The sequence below is a fragment of the Pleurodeles waltl genome, chromosome 3_1 (genome assembly GCF_031143425.1).
Source record: "Pleurodeles waltl isolate 20211129_DDA chromosome 3_1, aPleWal1.hap1.20221129, whole genome shotgun sequence".
Taxonomy (NCBI): Eukaryota; Metazoa; Chordata; class Amphibia; order Caudata; family Salamandridae; genus Pleurodeles; species Pleurodeles waltl.
In genome coordinates, this window is record NC_090440.1 from 1,761,061,263 (window position 1) to 1,761,085,150 (window position 23,888).

Sequence of the window (23,888 nt, forward strand, 5' to 3'; positions counted from 1 at the left end):
GCTTTTAACGGCATGCTGCCTGACCCGCATTTAGGTATCTGTCCCCAAGATTTCTGCCATAGCATCCAGACATATTACACAACAACAAATAAATGCCTAAAACGAGCCAGGCCTATTGGCTTTATGTGTGCTTGTTAGTAGTTTGATATTAAAAAAAGAAAGTGATGTTGCAGTTAATAATTAGAAATGGTTATTACAAAGGTTACATGTGTGACCATCACTCTATGCACACTTAAGGGAGGCCAAGGATTGAGTTAGTTTGTAATCTGAACACTATTATGGCCTACTGACTCATAATACCTTCAGCCTTAGCTCCAGAGCTCTTAATCGGACTCCATTATAAATACCCTCCCACACCAGAACTCAGGCAGAAACTAAATGCAACTGAGCTCATTTGTACCGTACAATCATTGGGAAAGCTAATATCGCAGTCTTTTATAGCGGAGACCTCTAGGATTTGCCTATACATAGTAAAGTGAATTTCAGTACAAAACAACAAATTGAAAGACAGCTTACATATATTAACAAATTCAAAACCTTTCGTTGTCTAAAATATGCAATGTATATGCAGTTAATGTTAGACCTGTCAGTCTTAAGGTGGTCTTCCCCCAAACATTTTGCCTTACTCATCCTGTTTTTTCACTGAATTCATTTTGTTGGCTTTAGGACTCGGCACCCTTTACCTTAACCAGTGCCAAAGTGCTTATACCCAATTGGCACATTTATTTTACTCGTAAGTCCCTATTAAAGTGGTTTTACATGTACCCCCGGCCTGTAAATTAAAGGCTACTGGTGTGCCTGCAGCACTAATTGTGCCATCCACTGAAGTAGCCTTTTTAAACATCTCAGGCCTCTAAGTCAAACTGCCAATTCACTTAGAAAAATAAACCTTTTGTCAGACCCAAACCTTACTTTCAAGACATATAAGTCAACCCTACGATAGGGCCTAAACAGCCCATAGTTCCGGTGCAGTGTATTTAAAACTTTGGACATGTACTTTAGACTTTTACATGTCCTGGGGGTGAAAAACTCTTAAAATCATTTTCACTACCGCAAGGCCTACCTCTCCCATAGGATAACATTGGCTTACCTCATTACCTTTAATAATTAATAACTCTCAATTGGGAGCATGTAGGAATGTGGAGTTTGGTGTCTAAAGAATTGTAATTAAATCACTCTTTAATGGTAAAGTTGGATTTTAATTTACAATCCTGAAAATTTTACATTTACAAAGTTGGCATTTTCTTGTCCTAACAATTTGGTGCCTGTATCCTGGGTCACATGACTTGGTATAGCTGGCAGTTGGTCTTTATGTATTACCCCCAGACAGTGAAATAAAGGGGAATAGATGTTTGCAGGATGAACCATTTCTGACTTGATAGGGGGAGGAGTTGTCACCTGCCACACTTGAACATCACAACGGCTCTGCCTCAGCACACTCACAAAGAGTTTAACGCTGGTCTTTTGTGGCCCTAGACAAGCTGGGGCCAGGGGAGGGAGACAGAAAATCCCAAACACCTTTGGATGTGGACACCTCCAAAATGTTCTGCTACTTAAAAGTTGGCACAAAGTATAAATATTGGGCCCTAGGACCCAACTCTTCAGTACACCCCTAGACCCCTGGAAGACTCAGAAGGACCGCTGTACTGCTCTGCTGAAAGAAGAACCACTGCTCTGCTGCCTGACTGGATCTTGAACCCATGATCACCAGAGTGACAGCAAGTGCTAGTTGGCTGGCCTCCTAATCAGAGCCTCAGAGACATAATAGGCTTCAACCAACTCGAACCCAACATCTGGACTCTGTCTGCTCTGAGTTTTGCACCCTCAAATGTGGTGCCACCTGGTCCTGGACCCTTGAAGGGTGCCTTAAGGTGCGCTGCCAGCCCAGCTGTGGTCCAGGCAAAATCGATGCATTGTGAAGCTTCGCCTCACATTGCAACCACCTCTGCGCAGCACATCCAAGACACAGGACTTGCAAATCCTGGGAACCACCGCTGTGCGATGCATCTTTGACGTAGGACCTCGCATCACAGCCCAGCCGCTCCTCATAACTGGTGCTGTGTGACACATCCTAAACGCAAGACCTTGCAACGCAGCCCAGACTTACTGCTGTGTGGCGCATCCTGAAAAGACACCTTGCAACAGTTTGCAACCAGGATTAAAAATACCTTGTTCAGTGGACCTAACCTGGTTCCCGTAGCCGGCCCACACATCATTGTGATCGGCCTGAACGTGTGACTTTGGCCTGGTCCAGTGCAACCAGATAACCACAGTTAGTGCTTTGAGCTTTTGGGCACTGTTTCTACCTAAATCTTTAAAATTGCATGTCCCTGGTTCTACTGATTTAAATTTTGTCATTTTGATGTCAAATCATTTATTACATTTTACTCTATTTTTTAAATATGTATGGGATTTTTCTTGTGTTGTGTTTTCACTTTATTACTGTTTTTCTGCTGTATAAATACTTTACACATTGCCTCGAGGTTAAGCCTGACTACTTTTGTGCCAAGCTACCAGGAGGTTAAGCACAGGTTAATTTGGGGTTTGCCTGTGTGTCACTCTGACAAGAAGAAGCACAGGTTAGTTTGGGGTTTGCTTGTGTTTCACGTTGACAAGAATTGTGGTTGCTGCTTGGCATAACTACACAAAGCAAGTTACACACGTTTTACAACCCCTACATTTTAGACAGATGTGTGTATGTGATCCGGATTATTCTGTTACTGAAAGTTTAAGAACCCCAATATCAGAGGTTGGTTGATCCATACTGTATCCTGTGGTGGGTAGTAGCGAGATGTGAATGGCAGTTGAACATACCAGTAGATGAAGAGGTTTTAACCCCTTCAATCAGTAACCCAATTTCCTATGGTAATATACTGCTAAAACTATTGGCAAAACCATTAGCTCCTAAAGGTGAAAACCACTGCCTATCCCAATGCTTGTTAATTCAAGGGAGCGCTACAGTTAGCGCACAAAAACAGGCCAACCTGACCCGCTGGCCAGCACCAAAGTCACACATTGTGAAAAGTTTGAATTTCTAATACAACCAAAAATGTCACAGCAGTCTGTCCTTGAGTATATTGACTCAACAAACAAACAAGCTAAAATCCATACATAGCAGCATCAATCATAAGCGTTTTAAAGGCCAATAGATCTGACCTTGGCAAACAGGTTAATGTTTTATTTCGATTTTATTGCAAGCATATGCCACAAAAAAATACAAATTATCAGAAAAAAAATGCCACCACTGTCTAAACTTTGCAGCCATATGTATTAAATAACAATTTTACATTGAAAAAAAATTAACCATTGTGTAGAATTCTAGTACACGTGCTTCCTAGAAGGCAGGTGTACTTTGAACCGGTAAATGATTCATTTTGGGGCAAAGAAAAGGTGCTCCTGACTTGAATATCTGTAACCTGAAAACAAAGATTAAGGGGCATATTTATATCTATTCGTGATGCTCCTGTGGCGCTAAGCACTGCGCCATATTTACAAGTTGGCGTTAAGCCACTTTTTGTGGCTTAATGTCACCTTGTTAATACGGCCCCTTCCCATGCAGCACTGTGCCACAGCAACACCCATTGCATTTTGACGCTGCCTCAGATTGATGAAATTTCGTAAACCTGAGGCAGCGCCAAAATCTAACGCCACCCCCCAGGGGTGGCATTAGCAGAGTGCAATAAAGAGGAATACTTTTATTGCTCCTCGTTTTTTGCTTTTTCCATCATGATGCATTCTACAGCATGCATAGAAAGATTAAAATGCCAGAAATTCTTGTTTATGTGTGGAAAGGTGTCCCTTCCTGCACATAAACAATCATTTGAAAATGACGCTTTGCCACTTCTGTGTGTGCTGCACAGAAGTGCCATTAGTGATTGTTTATGTGCAGGAAAGGACACCTTCCCGCACATAAACAATCACATCCCTCAACGCAAACGCCTGCGTTGGCAGCTAAATTTAGCGCCATGGCTGGGGACAACACAGGGGTGCGCCATATTCACTTAAATATGGCTCATCCCTGCGTTTCTAAAGTGACGCAGCGCTGGCAATTTTGGCGCAGCACCGCGCTGCACCACTTTTCTATAAATCTGGCCCTAAATGCATAAGGATGAGTAATTACGTGCCCTTCGCAGTATAATTTTGCCACAAGTGCTTGAAAATCGCATGTACTGCCAGAACGCGAGTGGCTGTTGCTCATACCACTTGTCTTTTCCACACTATATTTTTACTTAAAAATGCATCCTTGTGTCAGAAAAAAAACACAAAGCACTAAAATATAATTGTAAACAATGTATTTGCAATTACGCCTAATTTTGCATAATTTTCCCGAAATTTGACGTAATTACACAAAGCAAGTTTCACACATTTTACAACTCCTACATTTTAGACATATTTGTATGTATGTGATCAGGATTATGCTGTCACTGAAAGTTTAATAAGTCCAATATTGGAGGATGGTTGACCCATGCTGTATGCTGTGGTGGGTAGTAGCAAGATGTGAATGAAACTTGAACATACCAGTAGATGAAGAGGGCTGACCCAACTCCCCACCATGAAAGATAGATGTATGTATTTTGTATTTATTAATACATGAGGCTCTTGATGAGCTAAAGCTGTCTGTAAGCCAGATCGAAAACAGGAGATTTAGGGCAGAAAAAACATAGAGAAAATAAGGCACACTATGGATATCAGGCTCTTAATTATCCAATGATCCACTCCACTGCCCCTCATGTTGCAGAGCTAGGCCCTCTGAGACCCACTTGAGTAATGTTTGCAGGAGAGGGAAAAAGAAACTGGACAAGAAGGACAGGGCCCGGTGAGTAATGGCAATTGTCTTACTGCTCGTTGGCACCATTAAAACCAATAACTTAGCAGCCACAAAGATTTGAGTCCACTTTCAGCCTGCAGTATTTTTGCCAAGAGAGACAATCATTACAGCTGAAAAACTGGCATAAAGCTGCAAATTGTGGCCCAAATGTATGGGCTTTTGGTGCAGGACAGAACAGCAAGTCACCTTGCTGCGATGTCCTGTGTCAAACAGATTGGGCAGGAATGCCCCGAAGCTATGGCATATGGCGCATTCCTGTAATTTCCCACTGCGCTAGCGCCGTTGTGGCAGCCTAGCACCAACGCAGACAACCTTGCGCCATGGTGCAAGGGTGTATGTCTTGTAGGCAGGATTGTTTTAGTGCAGGAACGAGTACCTTTCTGCAGCAGGATTTTTTTGTGCGGGAAGGTGTACTTTACTGTACAAAAACAATCCTGGAAAGCTTTTTCTTCTTCCTAAACAAGGAGAAATGAAGATATTTATCAATGTTGCACCTCCCCTAGGGAGGTATAAGGTTTCAGCGCATCCCCAGGTTTACAATGTCTTGTAAATCTGGGGATGTATCAAAATTGATGGGTGTCGCGTGGGAACACCCACTCCAATGCCCAAAGAATGCCTCCCTTGCGCAGAGTAAGGCAATGCAGCGATTTGCGCTGCCCCATATATATAAGGCTGTTCGAAGCCCGGCATAGTGGCTTTGCTTGGCCTCATAGATATGATTTCAAGATTTATGCCGCTATTGCATCACAAAAAGCTGCGCAAGGGGCGCCTAAATATCCCCCTGTGTATCTAGTGTCAGCTTAGGGTGATGCAACTGGTGCTGCGGCACCGGGTGCCAAGGTCAAAGGGGTGCCTTCTGCATGACAGGCTGAAGCGAGACAAGAGCATCCTGAAGGGATCTTTGTGTGCATAGCATTTTTCAGGGGATATTTACATAGGCATGATAAGTCTGGCTTCAAAGTTGGCATAAAGTTGGAGAAAAGATGTATTTTCTGCAAACATTTCCAGCTCTGCGTGTTTTGCACTTTACAGTTCACACACAAATTGGTAAAGTATTAGACTTTGTCAAAGCATAGAGATTTATATTAGAAGTATAGCATTACAATATAAAATCTAAATTTGTCATCACACAAACACCCTGCCTCTATGGTGCAACAATGTGTACATTTGCACTAGGGAGACTATGGTATGCCTGCACGACAGGTAAGAGCAACATCACCATATCTTAGTAAATAAAGTACAGTTGTGCTCTCTCTTTTTCACACAATACACCAACGGTAGTTACTGAGCATTTTGACAACTTATCTGCTCATTTGTTTATCCTGATTAAACACTCTAACATATAGTAGGTAATTCTTACTTTGGCGGGCGGCGGAGGCCGCCCGCCAAAGTAACCCCGTCAGAACACCGCACCGCGGTCGAAAGACCGCTGCGGTGATTCTGAGATTTGCCCTGGGCTGGCGGGCGGCCGCCAAAAGGCCGCCTGCCAGCCCAGGGCAAATCAACCTTCCCACGAGGACGCCGGCTCAGAATTGAGCCGGCGTAGTGGGAAGGTGCGACGGGTGCAGTGGCACCCGTTGCGTATTTCAGTGTCTGCATAGCAGACACTGAAATACTTTGCGGGGCCCTCTTACGGGGGCCCCTGCAGTGCCCATGCCATTGGCATGGGCACTGCAGGGGCCCCCAGGGGCCCCGCAGCACCCCCTACCGCCATCCTGTTCATGGCGGGTTTCCCGCCATGAACAGGATGGCGGTAGGGGGTGTCTGAATCCCCATGGAGGATTCCCCCGAGCAGCGGAAAGTCGGCGGGAGACCGCCGACTTTCCGCTTCTGACCGCGGCTGAACCGCCGCGGTCAGAATGCTCGAGGGAGCACCGCCAGCCTGTTGGCGGTGCTCCCGTGGTCGGTGACCCTGGCGGTCACCGGCCGCCAGGGTCAGAATGACCCCCATAATGCCTACCAGAATGGATGGCATGTGACTCCTACATCTTGTAGTCCCCATTGTCCTAAGTAACATTCCCCATACATTGATTTACAGACTTGAATGAATCATTGTCTCTGTATAATATGTTTGTGACGTAAAGCGCTCTGAGTGTCTACACTGGGATGAGTAGTGTTAGTAAATGAAGACATGTGAGAGAGCAGCTAAGGGGAGATGAGGAGCACAGTTGGAGGGCATTAGTGTGGGAATCCGTGAAAAAGGAGGTCAAAGACTGTTGCACCAGGCGCCACTAACACTAAAACTGGCCCTGCATCTATCAACGTAACAAAGAGAAAAAGGAAACAGGAAAAAGTACAGGCTGCCCTTTTGTGGTGTCAAATTCTAAGTTTGGTGGTTTGAACTGCAGTTTGCTCTTCTTCGTGAAGGCTACGTCCAATTTCCTGCATATCAAAACCAGCTACAAGACTTTTCATTATGATTTTAGGGCATTTGCTATTTCTAATGGGTAGGTTGGATGACTGTCCTTCCCCACTGGCAAATTGTCACTTTTGTGGTAGGAGGCACAGCTTGCCCTTTTTAGTGATCACAACTTCAACTCACTGCAAAGACCAAACTATCTTCAGGGTCTTATAGTGATGAATCTTTGCCATTTTACATATTACAAAACAAAAATGTTATTACTGATCATGCGTGTAGCAGAACAAATCAGATACAATTTCTGTATTTTCGAACCACATCTGGGTGACCGACGGTTTCCATGTGTATACTGAAGCAGTATACTACCTGCTATCCAGAAGCTTGCAGAATTCTAGACCCTTGTGCTCCACTGTACTGAAAACATTTCTGATATTACCGTTGAGATTATTATTGAAAATATGTTAACAAACGTGTATGTTTTTAGGGTCAATCGTGCAAGCGCTCTGGTCAATTGTAATCTCTCTCTGTGGACTTTTAACCACACCCACTCTTGCTATTCATTCTTTGTTGTGCTTGTCTTAAATGCTTCACTTTTATTGGTGCATTTTGTGAACTGTCCCTCCTTTGTATGTTGAGTTCCCTCCAGGCGATTTCACTAAGTGAACATTTTTGTTGGCCATCACACTACATCATGCTTCCTCCTGTTACAAAGTGTAATGGCTCCAATTTCAGTTTGCATTTCATCCCAGACGCGATCCTTTCTAGACATTCACGCAGGGAGCTAATAACTCTCGCGCTCACGCTCATGGCGCTTTGAATTGACTTGCTTATGTCAACTGTTTTACTTTCCATTTTCAATTTATGTGGCATGAAAAGTCCAGTTAGGAATTTGCAATGCTGATAGCTCTAACTCGAGCAAACACGAGACCCATTGCACTGCAAATGCTTGTTAGTACAAGTTTCTATTGCATCAGGCACCACTAGCATCCAGACAGTTAACTTATAAGTGGATCAAATCTTGAACTTTTGTTTTCTTTATTTACACTTTGAAACTGCACTTTAACCTCAGTCTTACTCTTCAAGGATTTAGGTCAGATGTTGTACGTATGTATGAGGGGTACTTTCATAGTGGGAACAGAGTTCTAAAGCTACAAATTACTGCACTAAGCTGGTGCTTAGGGTGAGAAACCATACTGCAATTGTCTCCAGCCTACTGTCACATCAGTAAAACTGCTCCTAAATAATGAGTTCATCCCTAGCATAACGTTTGGCTAGTTCAATTGATACAGAGTAAATTAAGTTTATTTTTCCCCTGAATCCATAATTTTTTGCAATGGAGCCTATTCGTCCAAGGTTAAAACCCTTACTGATATCACAGAAACGTAGACCAATGATAGTGTTATGTTTTACTTTGGAAAACGACCACTGTATTGCCTTACAGCTAGTAATTGCAGTAGAATTCTGTGAGCATGTCAATTACATCTTACATTTAATAACTTCTTTCGGACACACAGGCCGCTGTAACTAGAAAATGGTCCTATGAATGTTTATTAAACATCCTATATTAAAGTTACCTGATAAATATGCATGAAAATGCTGCAGATTTAGGCAAAATAAAAAGTAAGTGTGCAATGCACCCCTGATTGAAGTTACGTGTATTAATGTCAACTGGCAAACATATTGCAAGAGTATGTTAGAAGGATCTTCAGAAAAGGCGTTTTTATCATAAGATCTAAGACACCTAGGCCCATATTTATGAATTTTGACACAAAACTGTGCTAACTTAGTTTTGTGTCAAAATACATAGCGCCCGCTAGCTAGCGTGATTCCATAGCGCCAGCCAGGCACCATATTTATGGAATGGCGCACAATGGTGCAAAGGACAGGCTAGCGTCTAAAGAAAAGACGCTAGATAGGGGGGAGGGGCATGGCGGGAAGGGAAAAGGTGCTACTGGCCAGTAATGATGCAAGGCTTGTTAGCTGCAATAAATATGGCACTAACCAGGCTTGTGTCATTTTCTGATGCACTACCACCCAAACATGATGCCTGTCTTTGTAAAGACAGGAGTCATGCCCACCACCCCAATGACCAGCCCAGGGGACAAGTGTAATGAAGATGCAGAATCCAGAAATGAAGAGTAGGTTCTTTATTAGGAGTATCCTATCCACTCCCAACTGAAGAACATCCATCTCTCTCCACAGCCTGAAGCAGAAGAACACTCATGCACTGGGAATCTAATATGATGTCATGCATGACATCTACCTCAGGAATGGAATCCTGTACATTCTACCATCCAATGAGATGCCAAAATGACATCTACCACACAACTTCCCTCTTAAGGACAAGATACAAGGTTATAATGTTCAAAAACAAAAAGGAAAAGAACAGGAAAGAAAAAAAACATAGAAATAAACTTGAAGTCATGAAATTCTCTTTGAAATAACTATGTGATTAAGATTCCACACCCTCCCATCCTTAATTTTGACAGCATTCCTGAAAAGTTTGATGACTTCAAATGGACCCATGAACTTACTTCCACTTTTATATAGAGTTGGTTTCCTGACTTGAATTTCATCCCCAACCTTCACTCCCATGTTAAATGTATTCTTCTTTTCATCAAAATATTATTTCCTTCTTTGTATACATTTCTTCTCATGGTCACTTCCCCCACTCATGCTGCGCCAAGAGACACTGTCATTTTTTCCCCAATACACCCAACCTGGTGCCAAAAGAGTGTTAGCTTTACGACCTCTAAACAGTTCAAAAGGAACTTCACCAGTGGTGGAGTGAGGAGTGAACCTGTAAGCATGAAGAGAATTTTTAAGACCATCTTTTCAATTTCTGCTTGCTGCAACTTCCAATTGTATACATCCCTTTATACATTTATTAAATCTCTCCACTGTACCATTACCTTCTGGATGATACAAAGAACACCTTCTATGTTCAATGCCTCTGCACTTAAGATATTCTTTCTTTTCAAAAGATAGAAACTGTGGCCCATTGTCAGTCATGACAGTATTCAGCAAACCTTCACGGCTGAAAATTTCATTAATGAATTCAATTATTTTCTTGGTTTCAATACTACTACTGATTCCTATTTCAGCCCACCTGGAAAACTGATCTCCCAAAACCAGGATATAGTTGTATCCACCTTTCCCATGAATTGGTCCAACAACATCAACAGCTACTACATCCCAAGGTTTGTTTGTAATATCTCTAATGCACATCGGAGGTACTCTAGTTTTGTACACTTTGTCACTATTGCAACAATCTGGACATTCCCTGACCATCCTTTCAATCATTAAGTCCATGCCTGGCAACCAATAGTTAAGACGAATTCTAGCTTTCGTCCTACTCATCCCTTGATGTCCCTCATGTCCCAATTATATAAATTTGTCCCTCAAAACAGCCAGAACTACTACTCTTAAACCAAGCAAAAGAAGACCTATCTCCATAGACAACTCATCTCTCACTTTCCAAAATCCTCCCAATTCTTCATCTCGTTTCACATTCGACTCCCACCCATACCTAAGTCCTTTACACACACGCTGTAGCACTGAATCTTCAACTACCGCTCTTAACCATTCGTCCTGTTCCACAATTCCTCCTGTTACACTACACACACTAATTTCATTTTCCTGATTCTTTTCTAAGCATTCTTCCGTTTCAGAACTAAGTCTTGACAAACAATCAGCAATCCTGTTATTAGGTCCAGGAACATAGAACACCCTGAAACAGAAATCTCGTAGATTGACAATCCATCTGCTAATCCTACTAGAAATCATTTCTAGTCCTTTCTTCGTAAAAACTTCCACAAGTGGTTTATGATCAGTGAAAATCTGAAATTCTCTCCCCCACACAAAATTCTTGAATTTGTTAACTGCCCAAAATACACTCAGGGCTTCCCTCTCAATAGTAGAATAATTCATTTCAGTGCCTCGCAAAGTCCTAGAACTGTACACTATGGGCTTGAGATCACCATCACCCATATCCTGTATCAAAACTGCCCCTAGCCCTCTCATGCTGGCATCTGTCAGGATCACACATTTCTTATTGGGATCAAAAGAATTCAAGCTCCCAATTGTCGACAGTTCCCTTTTTATCATTTAAAATTCCTCTCTACAATTATCATCCCATGCAAACTCAATCCCCTTTATTAGCAGTTTACGCATGTGTAGTCTTTGAGGCTAGATTTGGTAAAAACTTGGCATCCTCTTTCCTCTCAGGATGATGTAGTTTCAAAATGTTCGTAACAAGATCTTCCTTTGGACATAAACCCTTTGCAGTGATTTTATGGCCTAGATATTCAATTTCAGTTTTGCAGAAAGAGCACTTCTTTAGCTTGAGGGTCAATCCATGATCTCTCAAAATGGTAAGATCCCTTCTAACTCTCATCTCATGCTCTGTTTCCGTTCGTCCATGTATTAAGATGTCATCTTGGAAACATTTTACTCCGGGTTCCGAACCGAACAAGTTGTACATCATGCGTTGAAATACTGCAGCTGCAGACACCAACCCAAAAGGCATCCTTATGAATCTAAAAGTTCCAAATGGTGTAATGAATGTGGTATAGTCCTTTGAGTCATCATGCAACATAACTTGATGATACGCTGAGGTCAAATCTAACTTGCTGAAATATTTAGACCCATGCAATAGCGTGACCATCTCAGTTATGTTGGGTAGGGGAAATTGATCACTGACTACACACTTATTAAGGTTTCTCAAATCAATGCATAGTCTAATTTCTCCAGTCTGTTTGCGTGCAATGACAATGGGTGAGATCCATTCAGAGGATTCCACTGGCTCAATTATCCCTTCATCACATAATCTATGTATTTCCTTCTCAACATCATCTTTCATAGATATGGGAATAGGACGTACTTTGGCAGACACAGGAACGGACCCCTTTTTTATCCTTATACGATTAACATACTTCTTCAGATAACCTAATCTGTCACTGAACACTTCCTTGTAATCCTTAACGAAGTTTGGTAGAAATTCTCCCATTTCATCTTGCACGGAAAGTTCACATACACTTTGCAACATTTCAATAAACTCGTTCTTGATTATAACAGGTGTGGGTGAATTTGGGTCTAGAATAATATTCAGTTCCCTCTGGTGCGGCCAGCTCAAAACACTGTCACCTTTAACCGGAACATAAATTTTCCCAAAAATTGTGTTGTCTTGAAAGAAATTTCAGATTCAAAATAACCATAAGCACAGGGTGTAACATCAGGATCTTTCAGGTTACCTTTGTGACCCAAATGTTTTTCAAATAAATCATTCAATATTAAAGTCAACCATGCTCCCGAGTCGAACAGTACTTCACTTTCAACACCTAAAATAGTAATAATATCTTTTGGATGCCTTTTATTTTCAGCGCACGTAGTGACTGATAGTATGCAGTCCTCTACAACTTTCACCGACGTTAGACTTTTGCTAGACTTGCAAAACTTAGCAAAATGTCCCTTTTTATTGCATAGTTTGCAAGTCATATTGATAGCTGGACACTTATATGAGGCATAATGGCCATTATTCCCACAACGAAAACACTTTGTGTCTTTGAATCTGGTCCACTGTCCTTGATTAATTTTTTCTTCCTCTTTATCACTATCTGCTTCTTTTCCTAAATTTTCTTTTCTTGTAGTAATTTTGTTTATTGCAGTATTTTTTCCTCTTTCTAGCTCTTCAACACAAGCTAAAGTGTATTTTACACTCTTGGCTAAGATGATAACCTCATGTAAGGATGGATCATCTTTGCTTCATAGTTCTTGTCTGATTTTATCACTAGAACACCTCAACATAAACTGATCTCTGATCCGCTCATCAATAGTAGCTCCAAATTTACATGTAGATGCCAACTTCCTTAGAGCAGTAATGTATTCTTCAATACTTTCACCAGATGTTTGCTCTCTCATGCCAAAATGGTAACGTTCTAAAATGGTGCTAATTTTCGGTAAGAAATGTAGGTCTAGTTTTTATTAAACATACCTCAAACTCATTTAGATCAGTGCCTTCATCACCTGGGTCGGGTAAAGTTTCAAAAATCTCTTATCCTTCACAGCCCAAACAATGTATAAACAAAGCTGTTTTTCTTTCATTAGACAGATTAGTTCTACATACACTGGAGTAGGGAAGAAATGTTTTTTTCCATTGTGACCATTTTACGGGTGGTTCTCCTGGCATAGTTAGAAAAAAGGGTGTAGGTGAAATATTCTGCATTGTAAGTTCCAAAAATACTCTATAATTGTGTCAAAACAACATGTGCATAGTCAGAGGAAAACAAGAAAGAAAATTCAAATTTTCCTATCTCTTATAATAATAAACAAAGTTCTATACAGATGAGAAACAAATCTTATTGTTGTAACATCCGTCTCCGTAATTTATTCTGGTGAAAACGATTGGGTTTGTTCCTGATGGTGATATGTTGAGATCCTGTTTCTGTCTGTGTCGTTGTGGGATGCAAAAGCAATTGGTCTGATATCTAAAGGCAATATCCCTTATTTTATACTTTGACGTCGAAAGTAGAAAAACACTGTGGATCTGCAGATTTTTGTGAGCTCTTCACTCACACAATACAAACGCGCACATGCCTTGGTGATACGCGCGCAGACTGAGGAGTAAAATTTGTTTTGAGAAGGAAGGACACGCGCGATTAAGCGCAACGCGCACGTATGGTTACGCGTGCAGTTCGTGTCGGATCCAAAGAAGAAAACACACACAGCGCGGCAAGGAATCCTTTCTCTTGTGAAGGCGCGCGGTCTAATGCAGCACGAGAGCGGTATGTTAGTTTTTGAATATTAACGTTCTGCGAGTTGAAAGTTAGGAATAATTCTTTATACATAAGAGTTCAAATTGAAAAGTTAGGATTCGCTCACCAGAAGTCGAAGTTTAGAGGAGTTGAAAATAATAGTTTTCCTTTAAAGTCTTTAGTTCAATAGATGATGATGTTCTCAGATTGTTAATCCAAATCGTTACACACTTGTAACTGTGTTAGGACACTCCAAAAGTCTTCACCTCGTCGCCAAATGTAATAAAGATGCAGAATCCAGAAATGAAGAGTAGGTTCTTTATTAGGAGTATCCTATCCACTCACAACTGAAGAACATCCATCTCTCTCCACAGCCTGAGGCAGAAGAACACTCATACACTGGAAATCTAATATGATGTCATGCATGACATCTACCTCAGGAATTGAATCCCATACATTCTACCATCCAATGAGATGCCAAAATGACATCTACCACAACAAGTGTCCCCTGTGCAAGGCCATAATATCCAGTGCCAGGCAGGGGCCCCCAATTGCACAGAAAAAAATAAACTTACCTGTACTTACCCAGGATGGGGTTCCCCATCCTGTGGCATCCCTCTGGTGTGGGTGTTCCTGGGGCTTGGGGTGGACATCTGTGGGCCCATTCCCTGGTGTTTAGCCATGAAAATTGCTCCACAGGTCCCCTAATGCCTGGTCAGACCCAGGTGTTAAATAATGGTGCTAACCAGGCTTAGTGACATTATTTTGGTCCGCCTACTCCTTACACATCGTTTTTGCACCAGAGTATAAATAAGGCAATAGGGGGTTGGCGTGATATTGTGGAAAGGAAACACCTACCTTGCATCTAATTAGCGCAAGGTAGTTTGCCGCATCCACAGTATGACGCTAACCCCTATATTTTGATGCTAGATGGGTCTAGCGTCAAAATATAAATATGGAGTTAGCTATGAGCCGTTTTAGCGTCAACATTTTTTATGCTAAAACTGCGAAAGCCAAGTATAAATATGCACCCTATTGTCCCCGGCCAATGCCTCTTAGCTTGTGATCGTTCACCAGCGGGGATACTCAAGCTTTCTGTAGCTAGGCTTGAACCTTATTTCCTCAGATGAAGTATATGATAGGATTGTATTTTGTATTCATCTATGCACAAGTGAAGACATTGCGCACTTGCAGGCTAAGGCTAATTCCGGATATTGAAGAGTCTATCAAATCTTTCATGTAAGTAAACTGTGTTGCCCCTGTTGCATTAAAGAAGTTGCCATTCCTTGAATTTGTTAGAATGATGAGCAGGTGAAAAAACGCTCCCTTCTTCCTAAAACTATTTTAGATTTTTAAAGATGGAGTCTTCCTCTTTTCCTACAGTGTATATTTTGTGAGCTGCATGCGGGTGGCGGTAGCACAGAGTATTTTGTTGGAGGGGGTAGAGGATGAGCACTGAATCAGGTACCAAGCCAGATTGCTCCTGAAAATTGATTGTGGATAGCATTCTACGACCAAATCCTCCGTGGGAGAATAACATAATTATAATACTCAAAGATAATAATAATGCGTGACAATGTATATAATGCTTCTTCCTTTTGCACTTCGTAGCAGTAAATAACATATATTGTTTCCATTATCCATCCCGCTGAACACAGGGTTTTTCCCTGATATATTTTGGGTTTTTGCATTTAAGGAAACATTGATCGAACCCTTTTTCATATTCTCATCTCTGCAGATTTGTGGATGGCATTGAGACAGACACCTGCTCACTGCCCGGTCAGAAGTTTGAATTCAACATGAAGCAGCTGAGCCAAGACAACTCACCAGCATCTGGAAACACAGGTACATGAGCATCAGTTCATCATAATGGTCACATTGCCACCGTTGTTATGCTTCCTAATGCCTCAACAGACCTTAATCTCGTGGTCGGCATAGTTTTCAACCTGTGGAAGCTCCTCTTGTAGAGCCATTGCCTTTTTAAGCATAGTCTTTCACAGGACTAACATTGAGTCTATCGAAATTCAATGTCAGATTGACTGTCACATAGATAGTGTTCATTCAGCCACGGTTTCCGGGGTAAATGGTTAGGAAAGAACAAAAGGGGAAGACAAACGTATTTCCAGAAATATAAAGTAAACAGAATATGCTTTTTTTCATTTTGCTTAAGGATTGGATCAATGGTTACAAAACATTAATTCCGCAGACTGACTAGAAGAATGGACTGATTTCACCCAAGAAAAACAAATAAATACCTGTTTTTGGATGGCTCACCTCTGATTTGCAAAGCCATCTTGAGAAGTGTGGACCCGCCATTGTCTTTGAGAATGGGCTGAAATCAGCCAATCACAAGGGACTACACACAGAGACAATTTGAAATGGTGAAATAGCATGCTGGTTTAGCAATGCTGATTGCCAGCCATCAGCCACTCACAACATGACTCCTGTATTAGACCCTTCTGGTGTAGCCGATGGTACGCAATCAATAATCGACCTGCCCATCCCTGCTGTCACAGACCACACTGCGCCTGACAGGATGGGTGATCTGGTAATTTCAAAGCTATTCAGTGTTTGCTGAAAGATTACTAGCTACTTTTACTACTCTTAGTAGAGAGTAGATCTTACAGTCAAGATCAGAGCTGTAGGTCCCTATTTGGGGATGCGGGACACACACTAAGATTTGACAAATGACCCATCTGCCAATCTAATCTTTCTCTTGCCTTATTTAGAGTCAGGGGAGCCACTTAAATTTTCAAGAAATGAAATCTCAGTTGGCTTTCAATCAGAAACTTTATGACGGCGCTCCCAGGGCTGCCTACTTTACAGCATCTTCATTGCATTGTTGTTAGTGACTGTCATATAAAACCTGGTGACCGTGAATATATATTTTTTTTTAATTGTCCCTGACATGCAAGAAAAAAAAATCTCTGTGAATCAGAGACAGTTGCGTCTCGTTTTAATGAAATAATCACTGGTTTCAGGGGTTGTCTCTAAACCACAGACAAGAGCTGGCCAATATAAGATGGTGACCCATACTTTATTCTGTTTTGCACAACAGTACCCTCACGATGTTGGTGGGAGCGCTTTTGAAAATTATGCTCAGCCACTGCGAACGGAAAATATGGCGGGTGGTGTGCCTTCCGGAGGCGGGGCTTCCACAGCCACAGTAGATTGACAGGCCATCAACCACATCAATATTACTGTTATTAGCCCTTAGGCTCCTTTCTCACAAATAAAAAACAAATTGTACAGCAGAGGTTCAGTCTGTTGTTTTAGTGGAAAGTGAGGAGATGATATGTAAAATAACAGTACATTAATTTGCCTTAACAAAGGACAGAGTTGTTTGTCTATAACCTTGTCCGGGAGAAATATGCTGTGTTGATCAATTTATGCTTCATGCTGGTTGTGTATTTCTGCAGAGTTACCATTCTGCATAGTATTGTTGTTTACTCAGAGCTTACTTACTGCCCGGTGTCGTTATAGCTCCTGCTTCTCTACAGACCCTTTATGTTAGAGAGCGTCACTTACTGCACATATCACACACCGTGAGGGTGAACCACGAACGAAGTCCTGCGGAAGCTCTATGTTTGCATTTGGACCATTCGGATGTCAGTCCCTCATGAGGCTCCAGAGCATACCGAGGAGGAAGGATAGGGCACCTATTTACTCAGTGCCTGTCCCTTGTAATGACCCGTTCCGTAGCTATTCGCTTCCAGTCGAAAACGTGTTAACCTACACAGGTAAACAGCTTGACAATTGGCTTGAGCAAGTGGAATAAAGGAGGTGCCGGAGGGGACCTAGGGTATCTTATAAATCTATTTATAAGATGTTCATTCAGATAGGTCTTCACATGTTCGTTTAAGCCTCTGTAAATTTAAGGGAAAGGCAATATGGAAGCTTTAACAAGTTGGTTAGATATTCAAATGACCTATGATTAGGAGGATACTTTTTAAAAAAAACATAATTAAAAAAAAAAAGCTATGGAATCCAAATGGATTTCCAGCAAACAAACAACAAACGTGCCTGTGGTATTTATGAAAAGCCCACTAACCCCGTCAGTTAACTCAAAACTGTGGCTCTGCATATAGTTAAACCTTTTTAATCAAGTGCTACATAAAATATGGTGATGTGAAATCTGTTCACCTTCAATGCCCAATCAGTGAGAGGCTTATGCAATGTAAGGTAAAGCCTACCTGATATTCTGAACTGAGGGGTTGTCATGAGGTGTAAGCATGTGATTCAGAAGCACTGTAGCCGTAGGGGAGTTGTTTATGGACAATGTGTCTAGAAGTAACTGTTTTGCTGTGGCTCCTCTAACCTATCGGCACCTGCTACGTACCAGTGGGATATGCAAGAGTTGTGCACACATTACATCTACACCAACCCCTGCTTCACTGGAAGGCTCACTTTAAGTAATGCTTGTCAAGGAATGGACAAGTGAGCCACAGAGGACGGTAATGTGATGAGGTCCTTTCACCGGACTGGTATATTTCCTGGATGCCCCCTTTTTGGTTTCTTCTACATTAATTACATAATGTCTTGTTTTCCCAGAATACGGGTATGCATGAATCCATCCTCTTCTGTTCTTCTTCTTCCCTTTCTTGAACAATAGCCAGAGTGAACATCCCATGCTTATGGATCCCCTGATGCTTTCTCATGTTTTCTATTCTTGGAGGAAAATGAAGATCTGTTCTACCTATGATGTTTAATGAAGCAGCTTAAACACATATTTTACAGAGTGGTGTCGCCCTTGTGCCACACAATGGGGCGTAAGAGTGACGCAACTCTTACGTTAGATTTATCAAGCCAGGCAAAGCTACCTTGCATGGCCTTGCCTGGCTTGATAAATCTAGAGTAACGAAGTGCAACACAAATCTCTGTGCTGCATTACTCTGCCCTGGAGAGGCGTCAATGGGTGGAACGTGCATGTTCCCACAAATCCACTGATGGATTTTGGCGCATTCCCATATTTAGCATTACCAGTAAACCTGGGAATGTATCAAAATGCTACACCTCCCAGGTGCGGTATAATGAGGAGAAATATCTTTATTTCTCCTCGTTACTTTCTCTTTCTTTGTGTGCTGCATTCTGCAGCACACATAGAAAGAAGAAAATGCATCCATTACTTATCATTAATGCCATTACTCCTAGCCCTACTCCCTCGCCTTCCTTAGTAACCAATGGGGCCCCTGTGCCTCACCTAGACCCCTCCCCTCTCTTTTTAAAAGGTCCCCCCACCCCTGCCCACTCCAGTATAGAAACAAGCCAAAGGCAACTCAGTTGTCCTGTACCGGGAGAGAGGGAGGTAACTGTAAGGAAGGCGAGGGAGTAGGACTAGGAGTATTGCCATTAACGATAAGTAATGGACGCATTACCTCCCGTCTGTCCCTCACCTTCCTTAGTAACCAATGTGACATAGCAAGAAAAACAGGAGACTGACAACTGAGTTGCAATGCATAAAAAAGACATTTAATTACAACCAGTCATGACAGATAAAGACTCCTATTCCATCATAGAGGACAATACCCTGTGCCCCAAAACAGACCCCAAACTCCCCAATTCAGCAATACAGTAGCGGCGAACAAAAGTGGATGGAGATGCCCAAGTAGAGGCCCTACAAATCTCCACCACCAAAGCGCCCTGCAACTCAGCCACCATAGCAGCCATACCGCGACTGGAATGACCCTGTATCCCAGAAGGAGGCACCAGCCCTTTTAAATCATAGGCCAACAGCACCATCGACCGGATCCAGCGACTCAGGGAAGCAGTAGAAGGCTTCTCCCCTTTCCGTGCAGGACCAACATTTACAAACAAAGAATCCCCTTTCCGAAAGGCAGCAACCACCTTCAAATAACACAAGGCCCGCCGCACATTCAAAGCATGTAATCTGGCCTCCTCCTCAGAGGAAGGGTCCGGACAAAAGACAGGGAGGATCACCTCCTGCCATCCATGAAAAGCCAAATTCACCTTAGGCACAAAAGAGGGAACCGGAACCAGAACAACCCGATCTGGAAAAATTTTGCAAAAAGGAAAAGAGCAGGATAACGCACTGACTCCCCCAAACGCCTGGCCGAAGTAACAGCCACCAAATTACAAGTCTTCAAAGTCAACTGCTTTAAATCAATGTCCCCCAAATGTTCGAAAGGGGGGTCCAGAAAGACATCTAACACCAACTGGAGATTCCAGCCAGGAAAAGAACGTACAGGCCTCTGAAACAAGTTCATCAGACCCTGAAAATATTTGGGCGTCAAACAACCATCATCCTCCAAATTCGGCCAAGCAGCCCTAAAGGCTTGGATTGTCGCCCACTGCACATGTAGCGTAGCCACCGACAACCCCATATGCACCCCATCCTGGAAAACCTGCATGATCACAAACAGAGAAGCCACCGTAGGGTCAATCTGCTGCTGCAAACACCAAGAGAAAAAAAACTTCCATTGAAGTCCATAGGAATGCAATATGGACTTACGCCTAGCAGCCTGTAAAGTCACAGCCAAAGGACCAGGAACCCACAGTCCAGTCAAACCCCGCCGTTCAACCTCCAAGCCGTCAAGGGCAGCCTCTGCAATGATCCCCGGGACAGGCAAGGAAACTCCAGAGGAGAGGGATGGAGAGGAAGACACCACTCCGTCCCAGAGGCCGACCGCCGAAGCAGAGGAAACCAATTCACACGAGGTCAACAGGGAGCGATCAAAATCACCCAAGCCCCCACCTGCCTGACCCCGACAAGAAAGGATCTGATCAACTGAAAAGGGGGAAACACATAAAGAAGACCCTGTGGCCACTGACAAGTCAGACCATCCAATGCCCACGCCTGAGGACACCGAAACTGGGAGCAGAACCTCCCCACCTTCGCATTCCCCAGGGACGCAAACAAGTCCAAAACCGGACGACCCAATCTCCACACCAGACACCGGAACAGAGACAACCGAAGGGAGGAATTCCGGGAGGAAGGAATAATCCTGTTCAACCGATCCGCCAGAACATTGTCCGCCCCCTGAATGTATGTGGCCCAAAGAGACCGAACAGAATGCTGAGCCCATAAAAAATGGCCCGATCAACCAGATTCAGCGAGCGGGATATGGTTCCCCCCCGTCTGTTGATATAAGACTTGGCCACCAAGTTGTCTGTCTGGAGCAACAGAGCCACCCCCTGCAAGTTCACTTGAAAATGCACCACAGCTAGCCGAACCGCAGTCAACTCCCTCCAATTTGATAACCTCTCTGAGTCTCGCAGAGACCAAAAACCCTGAACCTGTTCCAACCCCAGCCAAGCCCCCCACCCTGAGAAGTTGGCATCGGTTGTCAGCACCACAGGCACCGGAGGAGACAAAAGAACCCCTATTTGGAGAGGAGCCAGCACCATCCACCAGCCCAACTCCCGGCAAATGGAATCCGACACAGGAATGCGGGCCATAAGATTGCAAAGATCCGGAGACCACTGGGAGAGCAACCAGTTGACCAGATAAAGGAGATGAAACCTGGCCCAAGGAACCAGGAATATCACTGAAGCCAAGTGACCCTGCAGCCGCAACCACTGAAGCATCCTGGGAGCCACCTGAGACAGAACAGAGTTCACTTGATCCTGAAGGCCCCGCCACCTCCTCTTCGATACAGTCACCAACCCACGCATAGTCAGAAATCGAGCCCCGATAAACACCAGGTCCTGGGAAGGTACCAAATCTGATTTTCCCCAATTTATCAAGAAACCGTGACCCTGGAGCACCACCTAGACCCGTTCCACATGAATAATTATGAGATCGGCGTCTGGAGCCTGTATCAAAAGATTGTCCAGGTAAGGATGCACAAACACCTCTTCCGCATGCAGAAGATCCACGAGAGGAGCCAGTATGTACTTTCGTGAACAGCCTGGGAGAGGACTTCAGGCCAAAGGAAAGAATCCAGAACTGAAAATGGTCTTGACCGATTGCAAAATGCAGAAACCTTTGAGAGGAGACTGCAACAGGCACATGGAGGTAAGCATCCTGAAGATCCAAAAATCCCCTGGAGCAATCAGAGGAAGAATATCCTGAATGGTCAACATCCAGAAGTGCACAGTCTGGATCCAAGAATTCACCCATTTGAGATTCAAGACAGGACAAAACCCCCCAGTTATTTTCGGAATAAGGAACAGAACAGAATAAGCCCCCTTTCCCCATTCCTCCACCGGCACCCTGGAAATGGCTCCTTTCAACAGCAAATCTCAGACTCCCTCTACCAACACACCCCATCTGCCTTCTTCCACAGACGAAGAAGTCGGACAAACCCCAGTGTCTGGAGGAACAAGATCGAACTCTATGGAGTATCCATTCTCCACAACGTTCAGGACCCAACGATCCATGACATCCCTTCGCCAGTCGGACAGGAAATGCCACAGTCTTCCTCCCACCGGCCACTCTCCAGAACATTGACTGTCAGGAGCCCTTCTTGGGAGCTCCCTTTGCCGAGGGAACAGACCTCTTTGGAGAAAACCGAGGCTGAAACCTACGCTTCCTGGAAGAAGAGGACCGAAGAACAAACTTGGGAGAGGACCTAGAATGCGACTTCGACCCCTTGCCAGGCACGGCCCTCTCCTTATAAGGCAAGGCATGCTTCCGGTCCTTAAAGGCTTTGGTGATCAGTTGCCAGCCATGATTTCTAAACAGAGCCTGGCGCTCAAAAGGAAGTCTCAGGAGAGCTGCCTTCTCCCCAGGATCAGCCTTCCATTGCCGCAACCACAGAGATCTGCGAGCTCCAATCACCGCCCCAGAAGCCATAGCCGAGGAGTGGATAATATCAGAAGAAGTATCTGCTAACAAACAGGCCTGTTGTTCCATAACCGATAGTAATTCAGAACATTCCGACCCATCCTGCACAGCCACAGCAAGCCTGTCAAAGTCCTGAACCAAGGACTGCGCAGAATAAGCAGTAAATATACCGGCCCGTAGAGTCAAATTCCCTGCAGCAAAAGCCTGTTTCATACCAGAGTCAACCTTCCAGTCGGTGGCATCAGAAAGAGTACAGTCTTCAGGATTGACAGCAGTTTTACCAATCGAAGTAGCCAGCATGGAATCCAAACGCACAGAGGGAGGCAGAGCATCCTCCCCTTCCAGCAAATACAATTTCTGGAGAAAACGCAGAACCTGGGTTTTGTCAATCTCCTTCCACTCATGGAAAACCATGTCCTTTACTGGCTCCTCGAAAGGCATAGCAAAACTTGAAGGGTCAACATATTGAGGAAATAAGGTAGAATCCTCCCCTGCAAGCTGAAAAGCAGGAAATCCAAGATTGTCACGCACATGAGTTAAAACATTCCACATCTCCTCACAAGACACATATTTGCCACCAGAAGACGTAGAAGGAACATCCCCCTCCGATGAAGATGAGCCAGCAGCCTCCACGGAGGTCTGAGCTGCAGAGGAACAACCAGACCGGACAGCCCCTACCTTGAGAGCTCTTGAAACCACCACCTCAATCTTATCTTGAACCTCTACGACAGAAAGAGAGGAATGAAAATGAGAGAGAGAGGATCCTGTTTCACACCTGACAAACAGAAAAGCTAGAGTTTTATTATAATATCTGCCCTGGGGGCACAACAGCCATTTGTGCCCGCATTTGGCACTCCTGGTCCTCTTCGGGACTATGGAAGGTGCTTGTGCAGCTCTTTTTGTAACACAGACTGTAACAATGCTAAATGTACACCAGCCCAAGATGGGTGTGGCCTCTTGCAAATGAGGGAATCTGTTGTGGTTGCACCGACATTGTATTGCAGAAATTGGGCAAGGAGGCAGCAAACCATTGAGAGGTGCACAGACTCTGTTCCCCTTCGAACAGGGGTGGCTCCTCCATTAGGGCGGAGGAGTGTTGCCCCCCGTCAGCAGCGGCAGCTGCACACGTTTCACTAAAAAACAATAATAAACTATGTTTATTATTGTTTTCTTAGTAAAAGGGGCAGAGTCACAGGGATGACG

At 43.5% G+C, this 23,888-nt stretch overlaps 1 protein-coding gene across 1 annotated transcript in view; it reads left to right on the top strand.

Annotated features, from left to right (window-relative positions):
* LOC138285590 (potassium voltage-gated channel subfamily H member 8-like) overlaps positions 1 to 23,888 on the top strand; it is a 1,338,351-nt gene that overhangs the window by 1,277,823 nt on the left and 36,640 nt on the right. Inside the window, exon 13 of the mRNA XM_069225730.1 lies at positions 15,678 to 15,784. Within this exon, the coding sequence (XP_069081831.1) occupies positions 15,678 to 15,784 (107 nt within the window). The remainder of the gene's footprint in view (positions 1 to 15,677; positions 15,785 to 23,888) is intronic.